This window comes from Poecile atricapillus, chromosome 7 (genome assembly GCF_030490865.1).
Source record: "Poecile atricapillus isolate bPoeAtr1 chromosome 7, bPoeAtr1.hap1, whole genome shotgun sequence".
Classification (NCBI taxonomy): Eukaryota; Metazoa; Chordata; class Aves; order Passeriformes; family Paridae; genus Poecile; species Poecile atricapillus.
In genome coordinates, this window is record NC_081255.1 from 31728183 (window position 1) to 31743602 (window position 15420).

Sequence of the window (15420 nt, forward strand, 5' to 3'; positions counted from 1 at the left end):
TTGGGAGCACTTACCAATGCAGCTCCCAGACTGCCTTATCAAATTTATTATGTCATTAAAATACCTTGGGTTACCTTGGATATGAAATAGGAATGCTGTGTTGTTATTATAATCAGAAGTGGTGGGCTCAGCTTTGCACAGAAGGTAAAGTATGGAAGCAGAATGCTTTTAATTATCATGAAACAAAACAAAAAGGTGGTTTAGAGTGTAAGGCACTGTTGAAATACTTTCTTCTTCGTAGCCTTCTAATGTTCTCTGGAGTGATTTCTTTACACTTGCCTCAACTCTCCTCTTTCTTACTATCTGAGAAATAATTCTGTTTATTGTGGGAGGATGTGGCATTTAAGACAGTGAGAAATTCAGATACCAGGGTAATAGGCAATAATATTGCAGTTCTCACCAGTGCAGAGCTAGAGAGATGTGGATATCTTTTAACTTTCATCTGCTCTCAAGTGCTTTGCAAAATTCGTGCTGGTAAATGTATTCTTTTTATACCAGAAAATACAACACATAAAGGATTATCCAGAACTGCAACACAGAAAGAAAAATATATTCCAGATTTTCGTGTAGCTGAACATGTGTACCTGTCTCTCTATTTTTAATAGAAATTAAATGGTAGATTAGAAGCACCAAAAGGAGGAGTATTATAAGGTATAAAGTAGATGTGAGTATACTGTGAATAAATTACCCTGGGTGATGATAAACGATATTTACTGATTTTCACAATGTAAAATGGCATTTGTTGTTTTCTGGGGGCATGGGAAGGGTTGCAGAGAATTTGTCTTCTCCCAGCTCAGATTGGTTTTCTATTTCCTAAATAAAACCAATGTCATTAAGTATTTTTAAAGAAAATATATCATCTTAAAGTCCTGAAACTGGAATGATCAATTTGGACAAAATACCCGCAGTGGAATTTTACTTGCATTTTGTTTCACCTCATGTGTGACAGCTTTGGTAGCAGCTAAAATTCCCATCCATTTATTATCTTACCTGCTCACCCCAAGGTAGCCAGGAGTGGTGTGTTCTGGTGGCTCCCACTCTGAGGCACAGGCAACCAGAATTTCAACCCCAAAATGATGGAATTTGAGGATTTTATTTACTGCCAGAGTGGACTTGAGTGTCGTGTTTGCAGCATTCCCTGTGCTGTTGGTGTCTGGTGCTGCAGTGCAGCAGTCAGGGAGGATACAGAGCAAACTGCTGGGTCAGGGACACAAACCCTGTGTGGTTCTGAGCAGAGACAACTGATTTATGTGCCCTGGACTTGGGGAAGTGTTGGGAGAACAACGCTGCAGGAGCGAAGGGAAATGAAGTGAAAATGGAGAGAATTGGGATCTCTTCAGACTGGGTGTTTTGTGAGATTCAGGTACACAGATCAAATGGATTAAAGGGACATTAAATGCTAATTAAATTAATAAAATGGGCTAATTTCTGGATTGCTGGTGTTCTGCTCTCATGCCAGCTATTAGCTGCATTGTTTCCTTATGCTCCTGCCTCTCTCTTGTTTTCTCTCCTGCCTCTCACTTGAATTATGCAAACATCTTGGCAGTATCTGGGGGCTTTCTTCTGTATTTGTACAAATGTAACAAAACAGGATCTTGACATCGAAGGTCAGGAACGGTGCAGTGCCGTGGGGAGTCTGGGAAGGGGCAGGAAGCAGAAACAAAAACATTTTGAGGAAGGAGCCCTGAGTTTTTCCATTGGTTTTGGAGTCTGGGGGCTCGGGGTGTTGAAGTTGGGTTTGGGGTTTCTTCAGGCCACAGAGACTTGGTGGCCTGAAGAAAAGAGGGGGAAAGCTCTCAGTGTGTGGCAAAATTCTGGGATAAAACATAAAACCCCAACTGCCTGTGCAGACTCACTGTGAGCCAATGAATAGCACCCCGTTCCATTTGGGAGAAACAGGAGTTGCTGGAAGTTGGGGAAGCACGTGACAAATCCCAGAAAAAGAAGTGTTGAGTGAAATCTTTCAGAGTGGGTTTTAATACCTTTGCCCCGGGTTTTGTTGTTTGTTTTTTTGGTTTGTTGCTCTGTGGTTTGGGTTCAGTAGAAAGGTGAGCAGTGTTCTCTTTAAAACAGGAAGGTAATGAGCAGTCCTTTATATACTTTTATTTTGGGTATGTCTGTCATCCATTTCCCCTCTTTGCCACAAGTTAGAAGTTGTGTGGAATATCCAAGCAAGTATGGCTTTTATTTGGGTTTTTTGGGTTTTTTTTAAGTTGCTGACACTGTTGCATAAGCAAACTCTTAGGCTGTTTATTTAGCTGATAGCATTTTAAGAAATGTTCATGCATTCATAAAGCAACAGCAGATATGTCTGAAGCACAGAGATACTTTAACTAGATTTATATGTCCTTTTTCAACTATGGTTCCTTTAGTGTTAATTAATGAATTCATTCCCTAACTTCAGTCCAGATTGGTTTTTCCAAATGGCTGCAGCAGTATCTAAGCTGTGTGACTTAAATTTCTTTATATTGAAAAAAAAAATAATTACACTGTCTACTTTCAGTGTTAAAATCATAAGTCAGAGAGTCTATTTTCTTTTAGAAAATGCACAAGATTTTCACTTTAAAAATCAGGATGTAGTTTTAAAGTGGGCAAAAAATAAAGCATAGCTTTAAAAGAGTGGGGAGGAAACACAGTGTAAAATTCATTTTCCTTTAATGATCTTTGCAGGGTTTCAGAGATGAGGTACCTTTTAAAGAAGAACTCGTTGATGAGCCACATTTGGACTTGGGAAGGTCATTTCAGCTTTCTCAGAAGGATGATGAGTATGGGAAGGAGTCCTGGGAGATGTGTGAATTTCTGAAGCCCAGAGCAGAGGACGTGGAGGAGGAACGGGAAATGTTGGTGGATGAGGAGTATGAAGAGGATTCAGACTTCCTGAAATGTGATGAAGCATCAGGTGGAGAGAAGGCAGCTTCAGACAGGAACCTGGATACAGAACAATGGGCAAAGCAACTGGAGACCGCTGAAAAACAAGATTTAAGACACAGTGTTAGCCTAAGTCCCAGAGAGTCCCTGGAATATCCATTCAGTAAAGATCAAATGGTAAGGAATGCTGTGCTGGTCTCTGTGCTGAGCACAGATCCCTCAGAGCAGACTCCAAAACTAAACCCTCAGGACTCTCTCTAAGTGTTTTAATTAGTAGAATTTAACTGATTTATTTACTTGTAAATAAATCACAAGTACTTAGAGATACTTGTTTACCTCTAGCAGACACCGGTCTATTCTTTTCTACATTTTGGAAGGATTTTTAGGTAATTTATTGTCTGTATATTTGCCTGCTGGAGTGAAATATATGGTTGGTGTATTTACAGGCATCCTGAATTTGTCTTTTTACCTAAAAACGTGTAGGTGTAGGTTTTTTTGGAAGCTGTGCTGATATGGGGCATGTCAGTAACAGCAGAATGTCACTTCATGGGTTTGATAGTCAGGGGCTTCAGTGAAAGAAACTCCCTCTTTTCCTCAATTTTTTGAGCGCAAATCAGTTCCTTCAGCCAGATTATGCAGATGAGCAAAAACATGATATGGTGGAGGGAATTGTGGCAAAGATAGTGGTGGATGAAGGAGTAGGAGGATACAGGTTCAGGTAAATTGCAAAACTCTTATTTATACATCTTTCTCAAGTACTGAGAATTATTTTTTCCTTCTGATTCTTTGTTCATCCCCTTACCAAACAAAAAAGTGACATCATCAGCCTTCCATGCACCAGCTTATGAAGTGTGTGTGCTTTTAGATGAAAATAAAAAATGGAGTAGAAAAGGATTTGACATCACAGCCACAGAGAATTTCAGGTTTTGTTTGGCTTGTCCCCTTAAGCAGTATGTATGTAAACAGATAAAATGAAGTCTCTACTGATAGTTTTATACCAGAGTGCACAATATTAAATTTATACGTTTGTTAGTTATAAAATACAAATGAGCAAGAGTAAAGAATTTTTTGTCTGAATTAGAGGTGAGGAGAAAGATACAGTTGCTTTATATTTCAATTGCATATAACATTTCTCATGCCTCTTCTAAATGCTGTGCATAAATGAGCAGTTAGTATTTAAATGAGCAGTTAGTATTTCATAGTTACCTGAATAAATATGAATGTAGCTGAGGAAATGTGTGTGTTTGCTGTAAAAATTAATGTTCCTGTCAAATATCCCTGTGTAAGTTAATACCGTTGCTTTCTAACTTTAATTACTTCTTTTCTCCTCTGTGAAGTGTGAAGAGAATGCTGCTATAAGATCACACTTTTCTGGAAACACTGCACACAGCAGCTACCAAAAAGACATATTTGATACAGAAACTACCCCGTCAGAAGTGAAAAGAGAGATGGATTTAGGTTTGTAAGAAGGTTTCTCTTTATCTTGTAATTTTGTAAAAATTTACAAATCTAAATTTTTTACCAAAACACAAATACTTTCAAATGAGAAAATATTCAAATAAAGAGTTCTGCAGGCTCAAGACAGTCTGGCATTAAATGGGTTTCAGCTTTATAATCTTGCTTCCTCTTCCAAATCTGGCCAGTGATAAAATAAATACAGAAATAAAATGGTAGGCTCTGGAGGTGACTTTAGCACAGCCAGAAATTTGCAAGTGATCTGTGTGGTATATCTTATATTATATTATATTATATCTTGGGTTTGTGATCTGTTCTCAGGAGCAGAGTTTCTCCTTGTCAGATGGGCACAGATGGATGGTTAGGATATGGTAGACTCATCAGAGAAATAAATTTATCAACCTGCCTGAAGTGGCGCTCCCTGCTTGGGAGGAGGGAGCTTCAAACCCTGTCCAACCTGGCCTTGAACACATTGGGAACCTGGTGGGATTAAGGGTTTAATTCCAAGTGTGGTGGGTGCCTGGACAGAGGAAGCAAAAGGTCACATCTTCCCCCTTTTTTTCTTCAGGGACAAAGCTTCAGAGTGACTCCAAAGGACCTGAGCTTGCTGTTGATTCAGAAGCAATTGGAAAGAAAACACTAAAAGAGGAGAAATATGTTTTTCCCAAGAACCAGGAATCTGGGAGAGTAACAACCTTAGCTCAGGCTAGAGCAGCATCAGGCAGGTATGGAGGAAGATTTCAGGTTTTGAAAGACATTTATTTAATGATCTTAATGCCCTCCTGCTTTACTCAGCTGAATCATGATTAAAGTCTGTGTGGAATGCTCAGAAAGACATAGAGTGCCAGTTGTAGCTTTTACAGGAGATGGAGTTTGGCTTAAAACCTTAAAACTTCCCATATTTCCTCTCCTGAGTATTGGGAGAGAAACGTGCAAATGGCTCTGCCACCACTCCACAGTGAGGGGAGTGTGGATGTGGCCTGGAGGAGAGGGATGTAGCCTTTACTCATGGCTCCTTAAGGAGCTCTCCTCCTGGTTTTCCCCTCCCTTTGTTCTTCTTTGGGGACAGCAGTTCAGCCAGGGCTCTCAGGCCTCTGCAGGAAGCTTTAGTCCTGCCTGTGGTGCTGAGAAACCTCGAGCTGGCACTGGCTGTGGATATTTGCCTTACCTTTCCTAGTCTTTCCCCACCAGTTTGTGGTCAGTGGGTAGTGGAGCTTCTGGGGACTGCTGACTGCAATCCTCAGTACTTCCCTAATTTCATCTGAAATCTTCTCTCAGAGGGAAAGCAGCTCAACAATCAGGTGACAGGATTATTCTGTAGGGTTTAATGGAACACACAGGATCTGTTCTCCCACTTGGATCATGATCTGCTTACTGATTTTGGCATGTTTATATCCCTCTCTAAGCATCACAGCATATTTATCAGAAAGTAAATGTTAATTGCTTAAATAGTCATTTCGAATGAGTAAATGCAGTGCAGATTTGTGTATCACAGAGCAGCTTATAAATTTGGTCTGCCCATCATGTTTATTTCTGGAGCATTCCTTAAGTACATTTAAACCTAAATACAAAAATTCCTGTCTGGTCTGTTGACTCTGTACATTTGCTTTAAACTGGGCAGTGTGAGAAGGTGTTGCTGTCTCACTGCCAGATACAAAATATGTGAGGAATTGTGACCTGGCATGGCTGATACCTCTTTTATTTTTTATTCCTCCCCTCCCTTCTGCCCCAAATTAGTGAATTACCTGAGAGGGAAGAAGGAGAAGGAGAAGAAACTCCAAACTTCAGCCACTGGGGACCACCACGGACGTATGTTCATATGATTACATTATTTCTTTCCCATTTACCTTATGTCTTTTTTTTTTTTTCTGTGAGCCACATTAGTTCTTGTTGGGTGTTTTTTTTTTCTCTCCTCCTCTGCCAATAACTTTAGGGTACCTGTGTACCTTGGGCTTTCCTGAAGACAGGGAATTTTTAACAGATGTTCAGCAGAATTCTGCCTTCTATTTATACAGCTGACTTGGGAAAGCTTGGCTGGTTTAGGTTGAGGATGACCTACAAGTTCTTGCTCATTTAATAACTATTAGGTGTGAACAATGCACACAGTGCTCTGCTGTCTCCCCTTCCACGGGTTCCCTGTAAAACCCCCATGGCAAGATTCCAAATTGCCAATCCAACTTCTTAGCCACACCCTTGTTGTATTGTTAACATTTTTAGGTGAATTTTTTTTATGGTCCCAAGTAAAATATGATCAGAAAGTTCCTGCTTGAGCTGATGAATATGCACTGAAGTCGGTGTTCAGAAAGTTGTATGAAATACTTCATTATTTGTCTAACGTGCCACTTGCAGGGCTTCCCATTCCCAGACACTTTGCTCAAGCTGAAAGAGGATGAGTGTTTGCTTGAAGATCTGACTTTCTCTGAAATAAAAGCCTCTGCCCAGTGGGCATGGATTGGCAGCAGAATTTTGCTTTTTCTGTGGGGGTGAGATCTGCTCAGGGTGAAAATACAACTCTGTTGAGAGCATTCTCAGGCTTCTGACTTTATTTCTTTACTCTGTTAAATCTTCTTGAAAGACCAGGAGCTTACATTTATTTAAGGCTTTGCATTTGTAGTTTTTAAAAAAAAAAACTGTTTGAAGCTCTTGAAACTATCACATATTTTTTTTCAGTGTTGAGATTTTCAGAGACCCTCATGAGTCTCTTGGAATCAGCATTGTTGGTGGACAAACTGTCATAAAGCGCCTGAAGAATGGAGAAGAACTTAAAGGGATCTTTATCAAACATGTTTTGGAAGACAGCCCAGCAGGAAGAACAAGAGCTTTAAAAACTGGAGATAAAATACTTGAGGTAAATGGAGATAAACCTTCCTTTAGTCTAAGAAATAAAAATTGACTCAAAAAGCTTTGGGTGGAGAGAAGAACAGAATACTGCCACCACTTCATGAAGTATTGACAACACAGTGTTTTGAAAACCAAAGGAAACCTCTGGTGGTGTTTCTTTTTTAAGGTCTGACTATGGAGCTCTTTTAACATTCTCCTCTGTATTTAAGAAAAGATGTGTCCTGTTGTCTGAGGGGGAAGTGAAAAAAATGGGAGTGTCCTCCTCTCATACAAATGAGGAACAAGTTATAGCATATCTATAAGCATAAATTTAATATATACAAGGACACAGACAGTTCATACTGAATTATGGGCTGTTATTTTGTGTGTGTGGATTTAGAGCAGTTAACTGATAACCACTGTTTGGGATAAATCCCCGATTCTGGCAGGTGCTGTGGGGGAAAATGTCATTCCTGCCTCTTACCTCTGGCTGAGTTTTTTTACTCATTTTTTTCCAAATTAATACTTCAGAATCTGGGGTGCCAAGCTGATAGTGCTGTTCAGGTTTAGTTTACAAACAGGTAAAACCTGAAGGTGTTAGACACTTTGACAACTTTATTTCTTATGTTTTTATCTACAAGAATTGTTTTGGGCAACATATGGCCATCTTTTAATTGTGAGTACCAAGTAATACACTTTCCTTTAAACCATCATTGAAACATACTTTACAAATAATAACTCTTGATTGTTTTTGATGCCTTCCTCAGATACACTAATCTCCTGCAAGTGTGTGTGATGCCTTGTAATGACTCTGTACCTAATAAAAATAAACACTGTTTGTCAGGTTTCTGGGGTAGACCTACAAGATGCCACCCACGACGAAGCAGTAGAAGCCATCAGGACTGCAGAAAATCCTGTGGTGCTTGTAGTCCAGGGCTTGGCTAATGTACCAAAAGTAAGTTTATTTCTATTTTTATTCCAAAATTTAGTAAATGCATCACATGCATTTTATTTTAAACTTGGCTAAATTTCTTTCAGCCAGCTCTATCAATTTTTGTGTCCAAGGATGGATCCTTTCTGTCAGTTACAGACCAATTGATTGATTAATTACTTCTCTGGCCTGATTGGAAACCTCATTTTTCTGATTTACATGGAGTAGGTGGAAATCTTTTGACTAGATGGTAATTCAGCTCTCCCACCTGTGTAGCAGGAGTCTGGCCCTATGCATTTTAATTTGTCCATCTTTCATAATCTAGAAATAAACTCTTTTATCCAGAGGAACAAAGCTGTAATTAAAATGAGTCAGATTCACACCAGCAGCTCCTTGTGAAATGTGTCACCAGAGGGATCTGAAGTAGTTACCTGGGAGCAAGTTAATTTTCAAGAAATTTGAGGCATCTCCTCATCTTTGAGGCCAAAGCAAGAAACTTTTTTAAGCCTTAGTAAGAGCAGGCATACAATTCTACCTGCCTGAAGTACACACAGAAACTCCAAACTTTTGATGTAAGAATGTAATTCAGTAAATCTAGTGAAAAAATGCAATTTTTAGACTGCACTGCCGTGCCGTTCTACATGGAGCAAAATGCAGAGTGCACTGGGGAGCTTTGTCATTGTCAGGAACTGATTTTGGATGTTTGTTTTGCAGCTATAATGCTCTGTCTAATGAGGGTAATGTACATTGGTTTTCAGGTGGTTTCTCCTGCCCAGCCTAAGGGAATCAAAGTCAGCAAAGATCAGGATGCAGACAAAGAAAATAAGAGTGATAAGGTATTTATTCCATTCAGGTTTTACTAAATCAAATGGTATAATAGCATGTATTCTAACTCTATGATAAGCTTCCTCCGAAGTCTGAAATTAAATTTGAAGTGTTTTGTTGAAATACCTTTGATTCTATGACTTTTTGCCAAATTCCTGCCAAATATTCTGACACTTATTCTGTGGGTGTCTGCTGGGTGCTGAAACCCTGTACTTAGCACAGCTCCTCACTGTCATCTCTCTGAAGTACCTGGTTTGCTCCATGTGGAGGCAAATTGATTCCCTTTGTTCAGCAGAAACAGAGAAATGGCAACATGTACACAAATAATACCATCAGCGTGAGGCTGCCTGAAATTCAGTGAAATCACATTACGGGATGATGAAATCCACGGTGTCTCCTGCATTTCCCACAGCTGTGTAAAATGAGGAAATGACTGAGGGGTCTGTGGCTGCTCAGCTAATGGTGAGGCAGTTACTGCACAGTGTCTTCCAAATAACTTCACAGCAGCTTTGAAAGAGAAAAACTCTGGTAGAAAACAGGGAATTTGCGTTAATATGGGAAAAATTAATTTTTTCATTTTCAGCTGTATCGCTCTCATGGCCTTGGTGTTTTCCTGTGGGATTTGCCCTGACTGAGGAGTGTAGTTCAGGTACTTTGAGGGTGTGAGAGCAGCAGGAGCAGAGACAGAATTAATGCAGACAGTAAGTTTTGCCTGGTGCAGTTTAACTACAAATAGGATGAAGTTTCCATTTGATCCTACTCTGGTGTTTGTTGGGTACTTTTTACCTCCAAAAGTTTTTGTAAGAATCCTTTCAGATCCTGTCGGGGACAGGAGCAGCGAGGCTCAGTTATCAGAAAAGGTGTTGAAGACATGCTTTCATGCCAGAGGATAATAGTTCCAATGAAGCACTTACAATCCCCTTTTCTTGTGTTTTTTTTATCTATATTTCTAATCTCAAAAGCTCTCATCCTCTGGCAACGTGCTGCCTTTAATCTCCAGCACTCCGGTGTGTCGCGTTCTGCGGCGTTCTGAGGTTAAAGAGGGAGCCTAATCTTTTTCAGACCTTTTTCATCTATTGCTGCTATAAACTGGTGGGTGGAATATAGAAGAGCTTCAGTGCATAAATATGTAGCTCCTTTTTGGCTTTGAACACGGGCTCACAAAGCAGTCGTACTGCCCTTCTGTGGGGCCGTCTCGGAGTTGGAAAGAGTTGCTATTAGTGGATTATTAGTCCACATCCCTATGGGGAATCAGTGATATTTCTAGTCCAGTCTTCAGAGAGTCACAAAAGAGTTTGGTTTGAAAGCAGCCACATCCAGCTGGAAAATCTGCTTTTTTCCTCTATCTTTTCAAATGCTGAAGGTTTTCTCTGATTTGTTGGCGTTTATCCTCCTCTTTTGATCTGTTTGTTTCAAAATGAGCACTTTAATTTATATAAAACCACTTAAAACAGTAGTGGATGAACCAGATGTCGACATTATTTTGCTGGTTGGCTGTGTGAACTGTGCTTTTGCCCCTGTGTTGATACAAAAACCTGCTGTAATGGAGTAGCCATCCAAATTTTCTCATCTGGCTTTTCAGTGGGACAGGAGGGATAAGAGATATTTGTCCCTCTGAGCCATAGAAAACTGCTGGGTAAGCCTGGGTGCCTCGTGTAATTTCACACAGACTTTCTAACAAATGCTTAAGGTCTTAAAAAGCCAAAGGGTCAACATTTAGACTGTAAGTTATTACTAAATTACAGCAATAATAAAGTGACTCATTTGTCATAGGCAGCTGAGAGTGAGGCCGCAGATTTTCCATCTTTACCTGCTCAGTAAAGTAGAACCCAAGTCCTCCCTTGCTTCCTGGATCATCTGGATTTTGCACAGTTCTGCCTGTGCTGGCTTCAAGAAAAAAGTGGGAGGCACCATTATAAGTGTGTTAAATCCTTTTGGAAAACAGCTGTTGTGCTTCCAAGTGCTCTCACTACACACTTTTGCTCCTGGTGGATTGTATTAATTCCGTTTATTATTTTGTTCTGTGTTCATTGCAGCACTTTCCCATTAGGTTTTTAAATGGATGAGATGACAGATATCTTTACCTCTCAAAATTTTCCACATAGTGCAGCTCACTACTTGCACCACTCTATACAAATTCAACTTCAATAATTTAAAAATCAATACACAGGTTCAGCTTTCATTGCGCACAGTGAAAAGAAAACCCCAAACATGATCCTTGGGCTGAACCCAGCCACAGAAGGAATTAATTACAGGAATTGTGGGTGCTCTAATGGCATCTCCTCCCTGGTGTTCCCTCTCTGAAGTGCATCCTGCTGTTAGCAGTGGGCTTGCAGGGGATGCAGCTGAGCATCCTTTAGTGGAGTCGTGGTGCACACCAAGGCAGGACCCGCTTCCTTGGAGCTGTAAAACCAATTGCTGAGCTGAGCCAGTGCCTCCTCCAGCCTCAGAGCCTGCTCTGTATTCCTGCCATGCGCCGCTATATGCATCATTATAGGAGCTGCCTGTATTTATGTGAGGTAATAGAATTTTATTGGGAGATATAATTCAAAATCTTTATTGAATTTGCGCCAAAATACAGACGGACTGTGATGTTTAAATATTCATGTATGGACTAAGAGGATTGAGTTCTTATTTTATATTTTTTTTAAAATTGATGTTTATCAGCACCAGTTTTGTTATGGAGTCTTATAAGAAACATAATATATTTATATTATAATTTATATGTATAATTTAATGTTTGTTTTTTAACCCTTGATTAGTGTTCGCACTTTGATGTTTATGACAATACAAAAGTATTTTATCAACAAGTAAATGTGCATGCAAATTGTGTTTTAGTTTCTTTTTCTTGATGTGTTACTTCTTGCTCTGCTTTCTTGCACAAAAAGCCTTTGCTGCAGAATTTAGCATTGTAATTAAGCACTGTGTCTGTGCACATTCAGTGCAACAGACAATGGGATCTTTTTCACGTGCTTAGAGGTTACAAAACATGTAACTCTTTGTCTTTGAATCCATCAGAGAAAATATGGGGCTCCACCTCCCATGAAGCTGCCACCTCCTTACAGAGTACTCGAAAGGCATCAGGCAGAGGAGGCTGCTCTGGATGAAGAGGAGGATGAGGATGCTTGTGCAGAGGGTGAGTAGTGCTCCTGTCATTCCTCAGATCACATCTGTGGGACACAATCTGGTGCTAATAAGCCTTCATGCCTTCTATTGCTTGTGGGAAGTGGTGCTCAGTGTGGCCACAGCATCAGTCCTCAGCTTGGTTTGTAACTTGGATGGTTCTTGTCTCCAGCCAGGCTCCCAGAGCTCAGCTCTTCTGAGGAGATACAGGGAGGGCTGAGTTCATTTTCAGTCCCAGAACATCTAAGCTGTGTCTGGAGGAGTTGTTTGGGCAGAGATGTCAGCAGTGACTGGAGATCTCCACTGCTCTAATTTCTGCGGTAGTGAGCGGTTGTAAGTTGAGGACCACTGGTGCAAAAAACCAGAAAACCTGGAGACGATCCCAGGCAGTGCTGTTCGAGCAAGATGGGCTCCTTTAAACAGAAAAATCTGCTGATTTGTTGTTTCTCTGCTCTGCTGAAGAAAGGATCCCCTGGTTTTGTAGCACTCTGCATGGGAAATGTTCTACCATTGTCCCTTTTTGGGTTTGGCAGTGGTTTGTGGTGGTGCTCACTCTGTGGAAGAACTGGGACGTAAGGAGTAGGAAGCAGTGCAAGTGGAGAGCTCCTGGCAACATGATTTAGATTCCAGCTGCTTTTGAATCACAGCTTTGGTTAATTACAACTTTGGTTAAATGGAATATTATTATCCATAGCTTATCTTGCAGTAAAATATTTAGGAATACTGAACTTGCAATTAGGAGTCCTGAATTACTTTCTAAATTCAGTTACCTTTTATTTTTTTTTTGGCTTTATGCTCTTTTGTACTAAATCAGCATAAGGTGAGATGAGGCCTTGACCAGCCTGGTCTAGTGGAAAGAGCCCCTGCCCATGGCAGGAGGTGGAATGAGATGATCTTTAATGTCCCATCCATCCCTGTAACATTCTGTGATTCTGTGTGGGCTTTTGTTGGGGTTTAGTTTGTACTTTTTTTGCTACAGTGATTTTTCTCATCATCTTGAGCTCTCAAACCGACTCTGTAAAGCTCCAATTGTAACAAACTCGTTCCAGCTCGTTATTGAAGTTCTAATTCCCAGTTAAAGGATAGGTGTGATAAGTAGGCTGACACCTGAGTTATCTAATTAGGATGTGCCTCAATCCAAGTGCTTGCTGGGCCTGAGTTAATACTTTGCACAGAAGTAATTCCTTATTCATGGGTTTGGTCATTTTTTAGCTCTCCTGCCATCCTTAATGATATTGCTGGCTGAGGCTGGAAGCTGAAAAGGTAAAGCTGCTGCTGATATTAAATTCATCAATCCTACCAGACTTGGCAGCAGCACACAGATTTGTTCAGGGGAATCTCCTCTCTTTCCTTTTCACTGACTGAAGTTGAATGTTTTGCTGTAGCCATCTTTTCCATGAATCTTGGGAAACAGAGATTTATTCTTTATCACCTCATTCTGTTCCTTTAAAAATAAGAACGGGCCAAGAAGGCTTAAACTAAGTTTGTGCCTCAGCCCTTGCAGTAAAAAGCATGTTAGAAATGATCCAACTGTACTTAATGACATTAAGCATCTTGGCAGCTGTGGAATGGGCTTTTACAAAGTCCCTGTTCTGTGGTCACTTGAAAAACAAAGTTGTCTCTGAAAATTCCAGCGCAGTATTGTTTCTGTGAACTCCTTGATGCTCAGAGCTTCTGTCTTGGTTCTTCCCAGAAACCCCAAACCAGACAAGAATTTGTCTTTCTTAACTGCCCATTTGTATGTTCATATTGTTCTGCTCCTTACCCACTTATCCAGATAATTCTACTGGGTTTGGAACCTTAACTAAAAATATATCAACAGGTGAGCTGCACTTATTGTCTTCCTTATTTAGATGATAAGAAATTCAAAAGGAGGATGTGCTGTCAACCCAGGTAAATTCGCATCATTAACCTCTCCTTTATTTGCTTCCTGTAGTTCTCAGTCTCTGTCATAGCATGGAAAGCTTTAGAGGGCATTTTGAGGTGGGACAGCTGTTAAATCTGTCCTCTTGTTTTGCTCCTGATGGATTTTACTTTATTTTTTAGCATTCTTATTAACACAGCTGCAGTGTCAGGGACCAGCTCATCAATTTCTTTCAAACTCCAGAAATATTTTATTTGCTCTGCTTGACATTTTTTGTCCTTGCATATCACTTCTTTCAACCCTCCTTCTCATATTTTGTCTCCACATCCTCCATCATTCCCAGACTGAAAAAGCAGAGCATTGTTAGTCTTCCTGCCATATTTGAGAATTTTTCTTTCCTTTCTGCCCCATCCATATTGCCTCAGAGCCTCCATGTTTTGTCTGTTTCCCCCTTAAAGTGACTGAATAACCTCTTGGTGTTGATTTAATTTCCCCTAAAATCTAAACCCACTTGCCTTTTGGCAATGCTCTCTTTTATTTCTGCTTTCCCACTGCTGAAACTGTAGCTCTCATTTCTGACCTGTAGGAACAAACAGACATTTCTTGTACATGTTGTCCCTTTTCTATCCAAGGGCTGGTTTTGATCCAAAGAGGGCAAATCCTTGTTGAGAATAGAACTGTGAGGTACTTTTTGGTTCAGAGAAACTCCAGACGTGTCCTCCATGTTTCTGTGGTTTAAGAAGTTTAAAGCTCCAGGTGTTTTGTTACTTGGTTTTTGTTTTTTCAAATGTGACTCCTGCACCCAAGACCCTTTAGTTTCAGATCTGCTTTTCCTTTGTTTCATGCCTCTGATACTTCCCACATCATTTCCTAAATTCTCAGATAGCTTTTCCTAGACTTTGAGGGCAAGTTGAAAGTTGTATTTCCTCTCGTTTTATTTCTTCTTCTCTAGTGACACTGCCAAATCTTTCTCTGTACCCAGCTCTAACCCTGTGTGTGGGTTTTGTTTTCTCTTTGCTTTGAGGTTGCTGTTCCAAGGCTTTCAGTTTATGCATGGAAACAGTTCTGCACAACTTGCAGCATGTCCATCCTGCTGCAAAAGGAGCTTTAAAAATACTTCATCCTCCAGGCCTGAAACTTAACAACACAAGTTTGGAGTTTCCCCTTCCCACACTTGCCCGTGGCAGTGCCTCTTTTGGAGAGGGAGGGGGTTTTTTTTGTTTCAAACTTCCCAAATCTGTAAAACACCGGGTTGTGCATGGGATTTTTTTTTTTTTTTTTTTTTTTTTTAAATCAAAACAAGTAAAAGTAGGGGAGAGCACACAAAGGAGCTGTTTGTGCTTGTGAGCAGCTGTGCTGCAGGCAGCAGTAGGCACTGGTGTGTTTTCCTGGAGTGGGGATGGCAGGAGGTGTGCTCCAAGAACCTGCTAATGGACTTGTGTGCACCCCGTGGTGGCTTATTGCCATAATGAGGGGTTGGTAGTAAAAAGAAGCAGAGGAAATGGATGGGCAGAGCAGTTTGTAATGGAATGTT

General features: G+C 40.4%; 1 protein-coding gene across 3 annotated transcripts in view; it reads left to right on the forward strand.

Moving 5' to 3' along the window:
* Window positions 1-15420, forward strand: part of PATJ (PATJ crumbs cell polarity complex component) — a 134091-nt gene that overhangs the window by 47776 nt on the left and 70895 nt on the right. For all 3 annotated transcript variants that reach the window (XM_058843045.1, XM_058843044.1, XM_058843043.1), the window contains exons 19-26: window positions 2671-3045; window positions 4206-4326; window positions 4892-5048; window positions 6061-6132; window positions 6994-7171; window positions 7988-8098; window positions 8833-8910; window positions 11918-12035. In XM_058843045.1, coding sequence (XP_058699028.1) covers window positions 2671-3045; window positions 4206-4326; window positions 4892-5048; window positions 6061-6132; window positions 6994-7171; window positions 7988-8098; window positions 8833-8910; window positions 11918-12035 — 1210 coding nt within the window. The remainder of the gene's footprint in view (window positions 1-2670; window positions 3046-4205; window positions 4327-4891; window positions 5049-6060; window positions 6133-6993; window positions 7172-7987; window positions 8099-8832; window positions 8911-11917; window positions 12036-15420) is intronic.